Here is a 19,167-nt window from a genome sequence, read left to right as displayed (position 1 = left end):
CACTGTTAGGATATATCAGTATACTGGCACCTTACAAAATCGCTTGACGACAAACAATGATCAACGCCTGTAGTGCAATAAATACTCACAATCTCTGTTGCCTCCCATTGTTTCCAATGGGCACACGCAGCGTTTTAGGGCCCACCAACATGGCGGCCCGAATGCGTGCCTCTCTCCCACGAGCCCCTCTCCCATACGCGATCCAGCCTTTATACATAGAGATCAGTGGTTCCCACTGTATTAGGTGGCGCTTCACTTGCATCAGCCGCTGATCAGCCGTTCCTCCTTCTGTAGACTTTCGGTTTCGGTTTGGCCGATGAACCAGGCGACGATGTCTTCGGTGTTCTCTTTCGGTCGTCCGCTCCACACTGGTTCCAGTTTCACTTTGTCACATTCGAGTAGAACGTGTCGTATGGTTTCCGGCGCGGCACCGCACAAGTCACACGTAGGGCTTACATCATGAAAGAGTTCGTTTCGCCTCACGTTGGTTTGCAGGGAGCCCGTCCTTGCTTGGAACAAGAGTGCACCGCCCCTGTCTCCTGTATACGCCGGAAAGGTTGCTGGTTCCTTCTTGTATGTGCTGTAGTGTTTAAGGCTCTCCTTCTTGTTGACTTTTTTTTTCTCCATTCTTCAATTTCTATATTGGTGATTTCCTTTGAAGTGATTTTCGTCCACTGTTTTTCGTTTGCAGCGGTTTGTCTTGTCGTACCGGGACTGTATTTTCGATCGTATTGGTTTATTTTTTTATCCAGTTTGACTTTATTCCACGGTATCTGATGTATTGAAAAAATCTTTTTGCTATGGACGCTTCTTGTAGGTGGATCGGGCGACCCAGGTAGTGTGTCTTTAATCTGGCGTCCCTTGTATCGAAAGTGGACCATGCCATTTCTCCCTGTATGGCCGCATTGGCTGTAGCCAGGGGCGGATCCAGGGGGGGGGGGGACCTGCCCCCCCCGGGACATACCTCTACCCCCCCTTCCGGCAGATTTTCTTGCCGCACGCTTCGTTTTCCACACACGCCGCACGGTGGCGTTCCTCTACAGCTTGCTAAGCTTCGCAACATGTAGATCATGATGTAGATCATAAATAAAGTTCTGGTGTGAAATGAAAGCGCAGCAGCTCGCCGTCTTACATGGCGACCCCCCCCCCCCCCCGTCTTCTCTCTTTTTTTTAGTGCCCCCCCCCCCATGACTATTTTCATGACATATGTGCCATGAATCGATTTTATGGGGGACTAAATTGGGACCACTAGACTAAAGTGAGTAGCACTTGGATTAAATTGAGTGACCAATGAATTAAAATGAGCGGGAAAATCTGTAGATTGAAAAAGAGGAATGCTTGCATGTTTTGCGTCAACATATGGAACCCATCATGCTGCCGCACCTTCTGCTGGTGCAGCTTTTGTTAAAGCAATATATATATGTTTTATGTGTTGTGTCTGTCTCGTCTTTTAAGTGTCGCCCTGCGCTGTGGTTTTTATCGATTTTAACGTTTTTACGTTTTCACCATACAGCATACTTTTACACAGAGCCGCAAGAACGCAAAAACCTCGGTAAGTTTAAGTATATGAATGCTCCAAGCATAGGCTTAGCGGGGGGGTTATGGCTTACGTATATAGGCTATAGTTCCTGGATTGGGGAAAGTAACGCCACCCTTTCGCGCAAAGACATTGGAGCAATAATGGCGGACGCAGCATGGGTTGGCATGCTGCGGCCGCCATTAATGCTCCAAGGTCACGGCGGCAAAGATCAGAGGGTGGCGGTACTTTCCCCAGTATAGAGTGACTTTAGCCTTAACCCTGCGACACTTCTTGATCTTTTGGTTACAAATCAAAACACCGATGATTTCACATGGTGTTGTACGTTTCACGCGCATGCGTCAGGCTTATATTAGGGCGACGCCGAGCGTAAAGTATGTACCGACGAACACTATCGGTAACACTAAAACGGTAACGAAATTAGAAGAAGAAGAAGAAGAAGAAGAAAAAAAAAACGCTGCTCTTTCCGCAAATCACCTTTACTCCCTAAAAGGGACTATCGCATCCGAGACCGATACGGTAATGTTCGTCAATACTTCACAGTCAACTTGGCCAAGTTTCTCGTCCAAGAACAGCTTACATATTAAATAAACGAGTTTTAAAGATCCGCACTCCCTCGGCAGCCAGCTCTATGATGACGTAAGCCAGGCACACGAATGGGAGCGCAGCGCAGGTGATTGTCTCCGAGATCGTCTGCTTGGCGTCCGCATCGCGATATACTAAGTGAAATGTGCTGGGTAAATAAGCCGACTCTCGCTTACCAGCGTGAGTTCTGACGTGACCATGTTGCGTGAAACACGGTGTTACGCTCCTGGCTGTACGAAAACGTCGACGCTAAACAGAAAGAACATTCCGCAAGCCAATTTCGCTCTCTACGCACCTGCAAATGCTATACCCTAGTATTCCGGTTCGTCCACCCGCCTGTCGGTCGGTCGGTCGGCAAGGCTACCAAGGTCCCTCCAGCCGCTCCCTGATTGGTCTCGTCCGCGCCAAAAGGAGCTCACTGATTGGCCTTGCCTGGGTGACGTTTCCAGAGAGGGAATCCTGGAATACTCTCGATATACGTCGTCTGCTCTTGCCATGCGTTACATCAAGCGTTATTATCAGTGATGAACGCGGAGTAAAAGGGCACTGCATTTTCGGAATCGACCGGGACGGATGCGATAGTCCCTTTAAAAGTTACTAAATGCACCGTAAACAGAACTTCACCTCATCCTCTGCAGGACCACTCGAATGATATAGTTATCCGTCCTGATTTGTTGAAAATGGGAGGTATATGCCATTTTCGAACGGTTATCATTTATAACTAAAAGAAGCCTGAAATGTCTTCACCCACTTGAGCACCAGATCATATTAGCAACAACGGACACGATACGTGGATGTCGTAGGCTGTACCACTTCGGGATGACGATACTACAGGACCTTCTTCATATCTAGTTTTATTTTTTGGTCGTCCCGGGATACTTTCTACGTCTGACTACAAATATGCGTGTGAGAACTGCACGTATGGGCTGCGTTAGCTTCAACTCTCCTTTGAATTTTCGACATGATATGTTGCAGTCCATCACTAAAGACGCGGATATAAGATTCAAAGTGCAGGCTAACTGGTGAAACATGACGAAAAGTAACCCCGAGACAGAGGAACATACAGCTGCGGTTGTTCTCTGTTTCGGGGTTACTTTTCGTCATCTATCACTAAAGTGCTCGTACCATAAAATTAGGGATTACTGTATATCGCGACGCACTGGTTCATGGCGAGACAGTACGTATGTGAAATGCAAAGACACACACATTCTATACCGCGAGGGCAGACCAACTGCATGGTTCACAAGGCCAACAACAGAATGAAGACAAAGGAAGTAGACGCCGCAAAAGTCTATTAACTGGAAATTAAAAGCTAAACTGTGCACACCACAGCTCCAATATACGACACCTATATATGGTCGCTGTATTGAAGCCCCATTCCTGCACAGATGTGGAGAAATGGGGAAACAAGGGAGCCATGGATGTGTTGCCTGGCATAAAAACTTACATCCAACTTCTGAAATCGACTAGCACTTTCAGTTGTTTGGTCAGCGCCCACTTCCCTCGCTTTTGTCATTCTTGCGGTACTTTGCACTTTACTGGTAACGCCGAAGGACTGGAAACTGTCGGATCACCTGTATTCTTATCAGGTAAGCTCTCGTAATTTTAATCGCATTACACTTCTGTAATTGTATTTTGTCGCTTCATATTATGAGCACGTTTCATAACAGCGCCACAACAAGCAAAGAAGACTGCCACTATTGCGCATGTGCAACCGTCGCTCGCACTGCACTTCATGGAGCGTAACAACATGATTTCTAGAGCTGTGTGATGCTGGACATGAACCTCCAAGTGTAAGATGAAGAAGAAGACCAAGCTTGTGTAGAAGCGGCACCTGCGTTCACATCTGTGTATCTAACTGATATTTTGAGTAGGCATGCCAGCGTACCGATGGCCTGGTGCTCCACAGCCACCGGCATACCAGTCGCCTCCAGCCTATCCAGGCTACCCTTCTCCTCCAGGGTACCCACCTGCTCAACCAGCCTACCAAGCACCAGCAGCCTATCGGGCTCCTCCGCCGTCTACCCCCGATCTTCTCTCCGGCCTCAGTGTGAGTAGACAGTGATGTGCAACCGCTGCCGTGCTTGTAAAGCTGACCCGTAATCCGCGTGCAGCAAAGGAAAACCAAGGAGGACGGTCCGACAGACCTATAGTTACACCGCAAACTGCGACAAGCTTACGAATTCTTCAAACGAGCAGTATCCACACACCTCTCGTACTACATAATTTAAAAGGGCAGTCTCGACTATTCCACCAGTTATGAAATTAATGATGTGAGCTGCTGCGATGTACGTGCAGGTGTATGCAAAATTTCATTGAGCCAAGCCGAGTGGTTTGCGAGGTGAACAAGAAAGGTAAACCACATGTGGACATCCACTTTTGACTTCGGAGCGACGTAACCATAAGCCGGTATACAACAGCAGACTTGACGCGGATGTGTGCAAAGGGTCAACGAAAAGGGCGGCAGAACTAACAACTTCTCAAGCTCATTGTCATCTATATACATGTATTGCCAGTGTGTGTCACTCACGGAAGAGAAGCTGTTGGCAATAAAATTTGCCGCGAATTTTACTGACATATTTTGCATGAGAAGCATCATAAGGGATTTCCGACTGCAGTTATCATTTTCGCCACCGTGCGGTGGTCATGAAAATTGATTAATATCTGAGTCAACATGACTTCTGGTCTAGCATTTGTTTCACTGCACTTTTTTCGTTATACAGTCGGAGGGCCCCGCAGAAGTTACGGCGGACAACTTCGATGACATCCCACAGCATATTCAAGTCAACCCAAGATACGTCGCCACTCCTCAAGGGGTGATCACAATTCTCGAAACGGTTAGCGCCACCATTTCGTTTTTTTTTTTTTTTTAACAAAGTCACTATTTTCCCTTGCCTCGGTCAAGACGGTGACGTATGCGTTGTATCTTTCTGACAGATTATGGCAACCACATCAATGCTGCTATACCTGCTGATGGCAAGCAGAGTGACTTATCAGTGGTACGCTCATATGTGCTTCATGTTGGCGTTCACCTACACCCTCAACAACATGCTCATCATCATTGCTGGCATGTCATCGCCATCTACACAACTCTACCTTCCGCAGACCGCCTTCGTAAGTTCTATATCGTTCGCAAGTTCCTCTTTAAAGCGATAAAGCACATACCTTTCCGAGATCCACTCTGCCAAGGTTCCACACTTCCAATACGTATAACTGAGGATACAGGCATACAGGCACAGGAACTTTTTGATCTTCCTTTACATTTTAGTTCGTGATGTGAATTTCGCAGGATGTGCACGTATATAGCAGCAGTTGTTTCAAGAGAAAAGCTAACTGAACGCCGTTCATGATTGCCGTTCCGCCTATGCGAGAGTAGCCGGATATTTTTCGTTAAATGTGGACACTTCTTGAAAATAATCCGCGCTTGCACGACTTCCAATTTCTTTGAGGAGGACGGCATGTGCACGTCCTAACTCACGCGTCGCAATCCCTCGAGAAATTGTGCAGACCATACTATAGTAACGGTAATGGTAACATAAATGGAGCTGCTAATTGTAATGGCAACTTAAAGGGACGGTCGCATCCGGAAACCCATCTATGAAACCGATACCACTATGTCCAGCATCGGCCAACAATGTATACCAACCCGGCTAATCTTTTCGTCCGAAAAGTGCTTAGATACTAAATAAACGAATTTTAGAGATCAGCGCTGCCTCCGCGGCCGCAGAAGAGCCTCATTGGCTTCGGCGGCCTGACGTCACTCCCTAAGCAAATAAGGAGTGAGAGCGTGCCGTTCACAAGAGGAAAGGAGCCGTCCTGAGACGCCCGCACGGCCGCGGCAATCCTTTTCGCAACGTTGCGCCCTCATTGGTTCTCAGGGAGTGACGTTTTCTCGTTTTTCCAGAAAGGGAACTCCGGTATACTCCCTGCATCCGTCATCTGCTCTTGTCATGTACCTGTCGAATAACAGGGAAAACTACGCCACTATATTTGGCGTGGGATTTTCGATACTGTGGTCAGTGGTCCAGGAAGAATAAAGTGGCACTGTAGTTTCGAAATCGTTGTGTGTAGAAATGTGTGTAGTTTCGAAATCGACTGGAACGGATGCGACCGTCCTTTTAAACGCATGCTGGAAACGCCAGTGATCGACTGGTATTGAGTTCGGGTAATGGCTGTTACTGTTTTCTACCGACTAAGGCTCTATTCCCATGTATACCACGCGACAACATGTGATCTTCAGGATGAATTCGTCGCTAATTTGTCAAAGTTTACATCGCTCTGGCCCACACACATGCGAAAGCGACCCATGTACGCGGTACCCTCTTCGACATAACACGAGGACGTGGGATCTTTCCCTTCGACCTTCGCATGAGAAGTTTGAGCTGGTTCTCCTGTGGGTGCGACTGGAGTCACATTTAGTCACTCTTCGTGCGACCCTGAAGGGAGGTCTGTTTGCGCCCATGTAGAGAACTCAGAGACACTAGCAAATTAGTCGGTTACATTTTTTCCTACACTGAGCGCTTACCTCGACGGAAAATGATTTTATAGAAGGCACATGCGTATACGATGTCGTTCTTGGTGTACTTTCAGTACGTTCTGTTCCACCTGATGGCTGGTCTCATCTACGTCGTGATGGGCGCTCTCCTTCACTTATGGGACAACGACGACGACCTACCCTTGCGATTCGTTGCAGGCGTAAGGTGCTCTTGTCGAACCTCCTGTTCAAGTTCCTACGCAGAAATCATAGAGTACGTTTAACAAACCGTCGTAAAGAAGGCAAGGGAAGGTTCCATTCTGCCACAAGTTGTCGGAGTACCCCCACTGCCCTGTTCAAGATGATCCCAATCAGTATAGCTTCACACGCAAAACTTTCCGTTCTTAAAGGGACGCTCAATTTTTTTTAAAATATCGTGGAATCAAAAATGCCGTTACTTTGACACAAACACAAAAGAAACGGGGTCAAACAGCTGGGTTGTTCGTATTAGACCTCTACCCGAGAATTGCCACAATGACATTGGTAGACAGACTGAAACCCAAACAAATCGGAAGGGGAGGGCTGGGTTTCACGAATGGGCACTTGTCCGCTGCCTCCTATTGAAAGAAAAGTAGGACTAAAGGTCGCGTCCCTTTCAGGGACCACCGTAATCCCTTCAAGACCGTGGCTTTCGGGCGCGATCTTGTTCGCCCCTAGCTTCGAGCGTAGTTAAACTCTACCAAATCGGTGGCGCTGTCGAACACTATGACGTCATTTGTTTACAAACAGGGAGAGGTCTATTTGTGCACGAACGAAACCGCAATCTGCACCTTCCCGAATGTGTAGCGGCAGGCCATAGAAATAAGGAGAAAGGTTAGAACTATGGGCATACCGAGAGGGGGGCAAAAGGGGGCCGTGCCCCTCCTTAGAGCTCCAAGGTCGCTTGTGAAAATAGTGCGCTCTTTAGTCATAGGTCGTAATGATTACTCTCGGATGCCATAATAGGAACCTCTGAACATCCGCACCGTCCGCCTCCAGAAAAAGAGGTGGTAGGGGAGGGGGTTGCAAGCTTCACCCCCCCCCCCCCTTGGAAAAAGTTCTGGTAACGCCCATGGTTAGAACAAAAGCTGAGAGAGAGAGCAAAGGACTTGCAAGGATGCGATACCAACGCCACCTAGATACAGAAGGCCTGCTTATTGCCTCCTCTCCCTCTTTCGCCACGTCGACACAAAAAGTTAGAATAGACGGTTTCAGAAATTGCATGGATGGCCCACCAGGGAGCGCAGTGTTGCGAAAGCCCCGCTGCACCTTGGGATTTAGTTTTCATGAGTCAGAGAGAAGAAGAAGAGCGCAAACGGTTTCGGTTTTCTCTCTCCTTCACCTCCAGCACCTTCGAGCAACAGGCAGACGAGCACGAATGTAAACCATTTCCCACGACGCATTGCGCGATACGCGTGACTTGGGCGACGGAGGGCCCCCGTGCGGAGCACAAGGGCAATATCTGAAATCGCCTATTCGTCTGCTACCGCGGTTCGCCGGTCTGGTAAACTTGTAACTGGTAAAGTTGTAACTGATTGCAGATAACTTCGTAAATTTGAACTGGTAGACTAAAGTACAACACGCTTTCCGGAAAATCGGTCTTGAGAACAATATGGGACCATGTTCCGCTTTATTTTGTTTTCCCATTTAGCATGGGGGACGTTTGCTGCTCGCAGACGACAGATGCTGCCCATGAAGCTGACGGTGGCTCGTCTTCACGATTCGCCCGCTGAAAGCACGTTCGTGATTGGCTACGGTCGTTGAAAACAGGATCCTAATAGATCTCTCCCTGTTTATAAACAAATGACGTCATAGTGTTCAACAACGACACGAATAAACCTCTACCCGAGAAACGTCGTCATGACGTTGGTAGACACACCGAAACCAAAACAGATCGGAAGGGGAGAGCTGGGTTCCAGGAATGGGCAATTGTTCCCTGCCTCCTATTGAAAGAAAAGTAGGACCGAAGGTCGCGTCCTTTTCAGAGACAATTGTAATCCCCTCAAGACCGTGGCTTTCGGGCGCGACCTTGTTTGCCACTAGCTTTGAACGTAGTTCAACTCTACCAATCTCGTGGCGCTGTCGAACATTATGACGTCATTTGTTTACAAACAGGTAGAGGTCTACTTGGTAGAGTTGAACTACGCTCGAAGCTAGAAGCGAACAAAGTCGCGGCCGAAAGCCACGGTCTTTAGGGGATTACGATGGTCCCTGAAAGAGACGCGACCTTCGGTCCTACTTTTCTTTCAATAGGAGGCAGCGAACAAGTGTCCATTCGTAGAAGTCAGCCCTCCCCTTCAGATTTGTTTTTTGGTTTCAGTCTGTCTACCAACGTCATGATGACGTTTCCCGGATAGAGGTTTATTGGCTGACTCTTAGTTGTTACGTCACGTCGACGAGTAAGCAGGCTTTCTGTATCTAGGTGGTGTCAGAGCCGTTTATGGAGAGAGTTTGGCCATTAGGAGGAGCCTAGCTTGAACTACGTCATGCAACGTCACGGCTGAACGACCTCCCTCTCCGCGCTCTACTGTTATCCAGTCGTCAGCCAGCCGAGCGTTGGTCACGATGCAAGGGGGAAGACACGTGCGTACTGCGTCCTTCAAGACCCCTTCGTCCTTGAATCCTTTCAGCTTGGTAACAAAGCCCCCATTTCACAGGCGCCCGTGGGTCATAGGCCGGCGACCCTGGTATATTACGTTGAGCCGACAAAAGTGCATGTCGAATAGCCGGTGAACTGCATCAAGATGGGGCAACCTGCTGGCTGATAAGCGGATTTCGCTTGGCTTCAGGCTTTTTGGGCGGTGCAACACGGACTCTGACGTCATAACAGGCTCCGCCCGTGAAGAGGCAAAAGATCGCCAAACTCTCTCTGTATACGGCTCTGGGTGGTGTTGGCGATATGCCCTCCCAGCGTCGGAGTCTGGGAGGCGCCATTGTCGATACGGTAGATTCGGTCACAGCCTTTCTACGCCCACGCCCTACTCTATACTACAGACTTGGACAAATGGCAATCGCCTATGGGAGAGCCGGGTCATGGGTTAGTTACGCCAGTGGCCGCTGAAAGCGCCACATAGCAAAATTGGGCTTATTGGGGAGAGGAAATGACATGTGCACTACTATCATCATTGCCACCGTCGTTCGTCTGCTCCACAGGGCTACTATGCTGTTGCTAAGCACGCGCTACCCTCTTCTGTACTTAGTTGTCGTTGTCAACGCAGCCCATCGTACGTTGCCGCAATTTCGGCAAATCACATGGTAACGAATAGTGCTAACTAGCGCCAAATCCCATAGCGCAGCGGCGATTGCCGGAACTAGTACCGCGGTGCTGGGAGCTTTGCGGATATCCAGGCCTCTAGTCAGGGCCGGTGATAGGGGGGGGGGGCGAGTAAGGCGACCGCCTTAAGCCCCACGCATAGGCCCCGCGCACGAAGTCCTCCACCAGGGTTTACTTTTTTATAAATATCAAGTATGCACTTAATCGTGTGAAACAGGCCCGCGATGTGCCTTTGCCTCTGGCCCCGCACACCCCTAGCACCTGCATTGTCTCTAGTATAGTAGTAGGTCGTGTCCACGCGTTAACGCCAGCCCGCTTCGGCACCCTGGTATCCAATCCAATCCAAGTCGCGCTTCCTTGCACTGGGCTCCGTGTGTCGTGTTGTATGCGAAGTGTTTCTTTTGTCTGCTATCATCGTGTGTGCTTGGATTGCTTCCTATTCAGTAAGGAACGGGTATTGTACTGTTTAGACCTTATGCTGCGACATATGCAAGAACGACGCACGGAGTGTAAAAAATACCATTCGTAACATGTTAGGCCTACCCAGGGCCGGTGCTAGGGGTGTGCGAGGCCTGAGGCAAAGGCACATCGCGGGACCTGTTTCGCACGATTAAGTGCATACTTGATATTTAAAAAAAAGTAATCCTTGGTTGAGGGCTTCGTGCGCGGGGCCTATGTGTGGGGCTTAAGGCGGTCGCCTTACTCGCCCCCTACCTATCGCCGGCCCTGGGCCCACCATATCTATCATGGAGGCTCATTTGTTGAGATTCCCTACTTCGCTAGCTGGGTTTCTATTCGTTGTGCGAGTTCTATGTGGCCTGCGCCATTGGTCTCCTATGATCTCCGCGATGACTGGGCAAATTGTTTGAGGAGACCAGTGAGAGGCCACTCCACATCACGAATGGTGCAGCTGATGGATCCAGTTCTGTTTGTGTTGGTGTCAAAGTAACGGTACTCTTCATGTTGTGATGTTCATGTTTTTGAACTTGAGCGCCCCTTTAATGCACTCTAAAAGCAGAGCTTGATACCACAACGCGCTCAAGGCGAACCACTGCCCGGCGGACCGATGTACCTGCATGATATATCGTCATCACTCTACGATTTGAGGGGCATACGCCTTTTTGCGACAATCAGCATAAATGCAAAGTGTTTAAAAAAACGCGGGTGTCCTTTTTTTGAGAGAGGGACATTGTTCAGAACGACGGTTGAGTAGAAGCGTGATATATGGTCAAGTTCTGTTTTTCGCGTGTATTGAAGACATAAAATAAGCTTCGCCAAGTAGTTTCCTTGCCTTCCTTACGAAATTAACGCACTTCATCAGCTCAAAACTCTGGAAAGTTATAGTAGATTATGGTTGTTTAACATAAGTTATGAATAGGGTTTTTCGTTTTCGGCGTTCATTGAAAACCGTCGATGACACTCCGTCAGGAACATTTTCATGCTTTCGACGAAAACGAGTAATCGCCGAAAACTCTCGCCAGAACGGGTCCGTAATCCGCAACTGAGGGCTCCCTGGAAGGTACAGCAGGAGAGCCTGATGTTAGGGTATGCCACAAGTAGGCCAGTATCATCTGAGCCGAACTCTATTGCGGATAACTGTTTGGCTATTTTGGACGCAGTGAAGGTAATCAGAGTGGACCCCTGTGACAGGCATCTTTGATTCACTCGGCGGTCTTCGGTTAAAAGCCAAGTTTCAGGAATGGTTGCCAAGGGTGCCGAACCCAGATCTTGATACAAAGATAACAGCCCTTTTGGAATGCACGAGTGGGTCCGACTGTACAAAACACGCGACAGCATTCTTACAGTTATATGACATTGTTCGCAACAAGTAGGACTCTGCAAGTGCGATAAACTTTTCAGTCACAACAGACATTTCTAGTGACTGCTTTCCAGGCGAGATAACTTAATCCTGTCATTCGCAATATCATTGTTTAGATAAGCATATTGGGACTAACCCAAGCAGCACAATGTACCGAAAGTCGAGTGCAATAGGGGTGGACGGTATGTGTCTTATCAATGTTCTTTAGTTTCACCAGTTCGTTCAAGGTCTTCCACCTACCCGTCCACCCCTATTGCACTCGACTTTCAGTACATTTTGCTGCTTGGGAAGGTATGCAGGCGGGAGTTTTTGACGATTCATACTGAGTGAACAAGCAGCAATCCTAGCTGCCACCGAAGCGGGTCATTTGTTGCAGTAATTAATATGTTTTGGTTTACATATTTTTGTTTACGCATTCAATGGTGTAAGGACGTAATTTATTGGTGGTAATAGGTGGAACAGCGTCCTTTTGCGCTTTACCGCGACAAAAATATGTGAACTGAAACCAAATAATTCACAGCAAGTCACCCACTTTGGTGGCAGATTTTTCTCTAAAAGGTGTCCACTGAAGGCCCCAAAAGGGGGAGTACCCATTTTAATGCCGACAGCGCTCTGCTTTAGAAGTTGTTTCTCACGAAACTAATTTGATTTTTTTTTTAAATAATGAGCGCCTCCCACTCATTCACACGGTGCGCGGCTTGTAGGCGGTATCGGACAGATACTTGTAAAAAAAGTTCGATTGGTGCACCCGTTCGCGAATTATTTAGCCTGGGGATTTAACTGAAACACCCTGCATACAGGGTGTCCAAGAAAACGTGTCATTGAATTATAGTAAAAAAACAAAAATCTACGCCAACTAGAATCATGCGGTGAACGGCATTTGTCCTTACTAGGTTTTTACCACCTCCTGATGTGAGTGTCATGTAAGGTAAGTTTAATTATGTAAATATTTGCGAATTGAACTTGGAAATTCGCCAAGTAAAGGTCACTTTTTTTACCTCGCCAACATGAAGATTACTCAAATTCATGATAATTGACAGTGATACTCAGGATCTGTCTTATCAGAAAAAATAGCCGTTCATCGTGCTTTTCGGAGCTCTTGAGCTCAACGCGCGACGACTTTTTGAGCGCAATCGCTGCCAGTCCCACGAAAGGAGGTTGGAAACCCAGCCCACAAAGTGATAGTAGAAAAAGTGACAGTTCCTGAAATTGGGAGAGGGCAGGTATGGTCCCAGCCGGACGCGATAACCCTTATTTGTGTTATCTCTTTCTACGATGCCGCTGTGGGCTCAGTTTCCAACCTCCTTTAGTGGGACTGACAACGACTGCGCTGAAAAATTCGTGGCGCGCTATCCTCTGTGAGCTCTGTGGAGAATGATTTTCGGCTATTTTTTTCGATACGATAGCTACTCAATATCCAGTAAATTCGGCACCCCTTCACATTGGTGGGGCAAAAAAATTACCATTACTTGGCAAATTTCCGAGTTCAGTTCGCAAAAATTTACACTTACGTTACATAACATTCATATCAGGAGGTGGCAAAAACCTAGTAAGAACAAATGCCGTTGACCGCATTATTCTAGGTGGCGTAGTTCTTTTTTTTTTTTCTTTTATTAACATTCAATGACAAATTTTCAGGGACACCTTGTATGTCACGCGAGTCCCTCAGTATGTACCAGTGGCGTCACTAGGGGGGTGCGGTCCGCACCGGGTGATGCGACAGAAGGGGGTGACGTGTTGCAGCAGTACCGCCTCCATCTCTCTTTTTCTGTAGCGAGGTGACGCTAAAAACAACATAAGAAGCCCTCGGCGAGCATGTGATTTTTTTTCTGCATGCGATATGATACTGTTATTTATCGTGTATCGCCTCGGATGGAAAGGGACACATTATTGCGGCGGGGGGGGGGGGGGGGGGAGGGGAGGACGGAACTTCCGCACCGGGTGACGCATACCCCAGTGACGCCACTGGTATGTACATGTCAATCTACTGCAACAAACTCAAGCTAAAGCTGTGCTTATCTTACTTGTTATATTATGAATTCAAACTTTGATTCCTGTACTTCTGTTTATCGCTGTGTTAGATACAGTCGAAAATGCTTTCGCCGAAAACCACTGCTTCCACGTTTCCAAAAATTGGCACTTTTTTTTTTTTTTCGCCGAATTCCGAAAAACATAGTCGCCGAAAACCAGAAGCCCTATATCTAATTAATTTTTGAACTTGTCCGTGCGTGAACTTTGTTCCATGCTACTCTGTACTGTGTCATGACGAGTTCTCTGCGTAGTGCAGTGATTTTTATGAGTGGAGCCTCTTTGCCCTTTGTCGAAAATGAGTACGCTTTGTTCCTTTTGTCCCTTATTTCGAGATTGACCATCGTTCGCATGCATATACCCACATATATCTGTTAGTCATTATCCAGCCTTTTAATTAACTGAGCAGTGCATAATTTATATCAAACAAAAAGCGATACGCGGGACAACAGAATTATTTTTTCTGATGTGTCGCTTAGCGAACGAATGAGAAAAGAATATGAGAGGTTGACCTCTACATACTGCAATCTGAAAAACATAACTGCAACATATAGCACGCTGAAAGCCAATCGTTGCGTGGGATGCCACCGTTTTCACTCCCGATTTGTGGAACCCCGTGGCGTACGCCTTTTTGTGTCAATTTAGATATATGAGAACTGACACAAAAAAGGCGTACGCCTCTCTCTCTCTCTCTTGGAGTCGGAAGGGATAATACATAATACTATCAATCGTGGCAATGGTTGCCGCACAGCGTGGTACGCGGTGAAGTTCTGTCTTTAGAGCGCGCGAAGAACACAAAAACACGCGTGAGAACTACATATCTAAGGAGATTAATCAATAATGTGTTAGTGTGTGTGTACATGTGCTGTTTCCTTGACTGTTTTCAAGTGGTCCTTCGCAGTAGTCCTTGTAAGACTAGTTCTGCGAGCGAATCGCATAAGAGCTCCACTCATAGTAATCACTCTGCACAGGGTCGGCGATAGGGGGGTAGAGCCGGGCCCCATCAGGTTCAACAGGGGTGTAGCAGAGGATTGCTGGGGAGCACGTGCAGCGACGTTGGCCAATTCCAGGTAAGCTCTACAGGGACTTCTATCGCCGGCCCTGATGCTTCACATGTCAATATATTGACCATGCATATTTCCACCTCTGAATGCAAAAAAAAGAAAAAAGTTGTTCATGGACATTGTCGAGTAAGGGCATGATAAGCCATATTCCTGAACCGCTGCATTACCGATGCCGATAGAGAACAAATGAGGAAGAAAGTACTTGACGCACTTTTTGGTGACGATAACATTCCGCTTGCTTTCCAGCTTATAGCAACATCCATGGGTGTGCTCCACTTGTTTCACACGCTGGTCAACATCATCGGGTGACGCAGCAGTCTCTCAGTGTTCTCTTCCACGAATAAAGCAGCACTGACTGAAGATTTACACAAGTATTATAATTACGTCGGACGATGAAAGCACTGCAAAATATACTGCTCTCGAGCACGAGTAACGATAACCATTTTTAGCTCGTGTTTATTCGAAGACATCCCACGCTGCGATTCACGCAAAATATGCAATTATTGCAGCTTAGATAGTCTGGAACCGCGTTTTCGAGACATTCTGCATTGATTGTCAATAAAAGCATATTATTTCAGCATTATACGTGATGTGAAATTTCTAACAACAGAAAGATTCAGTGTTTGAACCACCTGCTTGCGGCGACATACAATTACTCCAGTACCTAATCCTCTTTGTGGATCGCATAAAACTGTAGTCAGTTTGAGAAAACAAACGCGTCGGGGAGCAACTCCGATTCACGATTTTCCCGATTCTAGATGGCGCCACGCTCGCCGTCCTTATCACGCCGTTCGCCTCCGACTCCCGAAATAATCCCCATTGTGCATGGTTGACCTCGCAAGTTTAAGGCGGCCCGCACCCTCTGCGCTGTTTGTCGAGAGGTAAAGTGTCGGACTTTGACACGAAAGGTCTGCAGTTCGATTCGAGACATTCACGTCTTTTTGCTTGTCTCCTATTGCTATATGAGTACTTTGTTATTTTTATTTTGTTGTTGTTTGTTGTTGTGTTTGTTGTCTGTACTGACTGATATTATGTAATTTTTAGTTGCTCTTCGTATTGTTTTACTAGTGCATACTTAGTGTATGCCGACGTATAGGTGTGATCGGATAGTATGGATGGCAATATGGGCACACACACAGATGGTATTATAAACGAATGTTGCCAGCAGTGAGTCTGAGCACAAGGCGATTGCCAATTAAGAAATCAGGAAATGGCCAAGGAAAGGTAACCTCATATGCTATCAAAGCTCGCCCGAGATGTCGGTATCACGGAGGCTCTCAACTGGATGTACTGTAAATTAGGCTATAAACACACAGCGCTTACAATGCCAGTCAGGAAAATCTAGTGCTCAAAACAGTATTCCCTTTTTCTTTTTTTTTCTGCACACGCTTACACGCAATTTACCTTGATAATAACTCTATTATTCATGCAAAAATGACATTTTGGTATGTATATTTCTGGTAAGTAAACATTATCAAATATTTGACTTCATTTACAAGGCGTTGGTGCAAAATACTTTTCAAAATTTTCATCGCAGAATAGACTTCTTTACCAGAAAACTACAGTAATCCTTTCCCCCATGTTCCCTCTCCTTTTTCTTTCACATCGGCTCAGAAAAATGATGTCGGTCGACAACCCCCAGTGACAGAAGACTCCCTTCTTCTCGCCTTGGTGTGCCACTTTGCAAAACCGTACAAAGAACATGAAGGGCGATAAAGGCTTCGGGTCGACCCAACCAAGGAAGATACGGAAAGGTCGAGCGGCGAGACCTCGCAGCGGGAGTCGCGATATTCCCAACATATACTTGTTTTTCTGGACGCCAAGAGGAACGATTCGACAAAAAATAAAAGGGCACACAATAGAAAAATATTAACAATGGTCACCTGACAACATAACAGGTTCTTGTTTGAGTGTTGCAAAAAGTGCAGCTCGGTCTCCTTATCATGTGGGACAGGAAAATCACTATTCTTGTAGGGCAACACAGATGCAATTACAAAACTGACGTTTCCAGAGATGAATATGAGCGCTAGTTGCCAAATGAAGGAATGGTCACGGAGAAGCCGTTTCATATATTCAAAGCTCGCCCGAGATGCCGGATTTTCCTCCCCGGAAAAAATGTCCCCGGGAAGAACCATCCCCAGAAAAAAAATGTCCCCTAGAGAAACGTCCTCCGCAAGAACGAAAGCAGCTTGATCGAACGCGGGACATTTGGTCGAAAGCCAATTGATCGAACACCGTTTGATCGAAACGGCAGCGGTCGTTTGATTTTTTATTGGTTCGTTTCCTTCTTAGCATTCAGACTTCGAGTGCCTTTCGTGCACATATCACTATCCCATTTAGCGTGAACCACATGGCCCGAAAAGCGTCCGAATTCTTTCCGAACCGAATTCGGGACCGGACTTTTTTCGGGGAACAGAATTTCGGGCCGAAGGCGGCCCGATCTGACCAAGCCAGATTTCTCCTCCGAAATGGGAAGTGACGCCAACCGAAAAAGGAGAAGCATCCAATGGCTATTCAGCCGGAAGGAGAACCATAGCAACGATGACGTAGCAGTCGGGTCGACTGTTGCCGTGTGTGCGATTTCTACTTCTATGAATACAGGGATTATCTCATTGAGCTGGATTGTTGAAAGGCGATGTTCCCCAAGGCCAGAAGTCTTCGGCCGAAATTTGGGGTGCATTTCGGTAGCACGCGGTGATGCACAGAAAAAGTTCGGTCCCGATTTCGGTTCGGCCAGTTTTCGGCACGACCTACTCTATAGAAACACGACCATGACACTCGCCGATCCCCCTATGGGTCCGCTGTCCGCGGCCCGAAGCGGGGAAAACCGGTTTCGCGCTCAACATGCTCGCTAGGGGCGCCACGTGCGCACCCCACGACGAGCGAACGGGAGACGGCTGCTGTAATATCGGCAATGTTTATTAGCATTGGTTTGTGCGTATGTCTACGCGTTCTTTTCGTGTATCCTGATGCGAAAGACGTCTAATATGCACGCTTAACGCAAGTTAGTTCTACTTTATGCAAAAAATACATGAATTTTCGCACCTAGAGCCGCCTTGCTTCTGACAGTGCTTGTACAGGATATGTGGTATCCCGGGGGGCCCCATTTGACGAATATCCTTGGTAAAACATTCATCGCTTCACACTGTGCTTCAACCGACGATAATACGAAGTTGAACTGAGATGAGTGATTGTGTGTTTTGTGGCGCAAAAGCATCACGGCTATAAAGCGCCACAAACGATGTAGTAATTGATGTACGTGGCTGTATTGCCGTGCGCGATCGAGCTCCAAACTAGACTATATATAGATAGGTCGAATAGAATGTGATAGACCAGCTTCTGTGACTGATGATGACAAAGGTCGAAAGCAGTTGGAAGAAATGACTGAAAGCGATCTTCGCATGACGCCAGCCATGCATATCGAAGGAGCGAGTCGTTGCTGAAGCGTTACTCCTGCAACACGATAACGTTGAAACACACACATCGCACGTCACCGGCGAACTTCCTGTGATGTCGTACCGGACTCCCCATACTCTCGAGATTTTGCAAGCTGGAACTACCACTTATTCCGAATTCAAAGAGGGACCTTAACGCCATTCATTTCACCACGAATGATGAAGTGAAGCACCAAGTGAGGTCTTGGATCAAGGAACGTACGGCCGGAATTCTTCATTGACGGGATGAGAGAACTTGTTCAATGTTGGGAGAAATGTATAGCTGTATATTTTGACTACGTCAAAACGTAACTGTACGCTCTTGTAGACAATGAAACATACTTCGATCCCTTCGCTTCGATAACTTCGATAATACGTTTGATTATACTTTGATAATACGAAGTTGAACTGAGATGAGTGATTGTGTGTTTTGTGGCGCAAAAGCATCACGGCCATAAAGCGCCACAAACGATGTAGTAATTGATATACGCGGCTGTATTGCCATGCGCGATCGTGCTGCAAAGTTTAAGCGTGGACCCGTAGTTACTTGACTTTGCGAATGAGTATGTTAGCTGTCATTTCATTGTCACTACTGGACAGCATGCAGTTTTAGTTGGTTTTAATTCAAAGTTTTACAAAGAACACAGCACACATAACTGAACAGACACTTCTTTTTATTCCATTTAATTTTGTCTGCTGACTATTTGGCAGAAATCTCACCACATCTACTTTGCTTTTTCATTACAATCACGTTGCGCATACACTCGACACCTTCAGGACCTTTCGCGGTACGAAATACTCGGGTCCGACACTCCTCGCTTCGACTTGCAGAGTGGGACGGTGCAGTACACCATCACAAACCACTCAATGGACGACATGCGACTAACCAGAACTTCACACGGTAGAAACAGGC

At 47.1% G+C, this 19,167-nt stretch overlaps 1 protein-coding gene across 6 annotated transcripts; it reads left to right on the top strand.

The window, feature by feature from the left end:
* Positions 1-3,747: 3,747 nt before the first annotated feature.
* On the top strand, positions 3,748-15,403 carry LOC135398747 (uncharacterized). 6 transcript variants are annotated; one of them, XM_064630154.1, is made up of 6 exons: positions 3,748-4,172; positions 4,846-4,959; positions 5,060-5,236; positions 6,713-6,870; positions 14,728-14,826; positions 15,067-15,403. In XM_064630154.1, exons 1-6 carry the CDS (start codon positions 3,999-4,001, stop codon positions 15,071-15,073), a joined length of 729 nt encoding a protein of 242 aa, XP_064486224.1. In that variant the 5' UTR covers positions 3,748-3,998; the 3' UTR covers positions 15,074-15,403. The 6 variants fall into 6 exon arrangements, with proteins under 6 accessions (XP_064486224.1, XP_064486235.1, XP_064486251.1 ...); XM_064630165.1 differs by having other exon boundaries at positions 3,752-4,172; positions 6,713-6,822; XM_064630181.1 differs by lacking the exon at positions 14,728-14,826 and having other exon boundaries at positions 3,768-4,172.
* Positions 15,404-19,167: the final 3,764 nt, after the last annotated feature.

This window comes from Ornithodoros turicata, chromosome 1 (genome assembly GCF_037126465.1).
Source record: "Ornithodoros turicata isolate Travis chromosome 1, ASM3712646v1, whole genome shotgun sequence".
NCBI classification, from domain to species: Eukaryota; Metazoa; Arthropoda; class Arachnida; order Ixodida; family Argasidae; genus Ornithodoros; species Ornithodoros turicata.
The sequence above is the reverse complement of the archived record's forward strand: the minus strand, read 5'-3'. Positions and strand labels throughout refer to the sequence as shown.

What these genes read in the sequence shown, in the direction of transcription:
- LOC135398747 (XM_064630154.1), top strand. Translation starts at nt 3,999, where the DNA reads ATGCCAGCGTACCGATGGCCTGGTGCTCCACAGCCACCGGCATACCAG. An exon ending in ATCTTCTCTCCGGCCTCAGT is followed by an intron (nt 4,173 to 4,845) that starts GTGAGTAGACAG and finishes TTCGTTATACAG; the next exon opens with TCGGAGGGCCCCGCAGAAGT. An exon ending in ACCTTCCGCAGACCGCCTTC is followed by an intron (nt 5,237 to 6,712) that starts GTAAGTTCTATA and finishes GTGTACTTTCAG; the next exon opens with TACGTTCTGTTCCACCTGAT.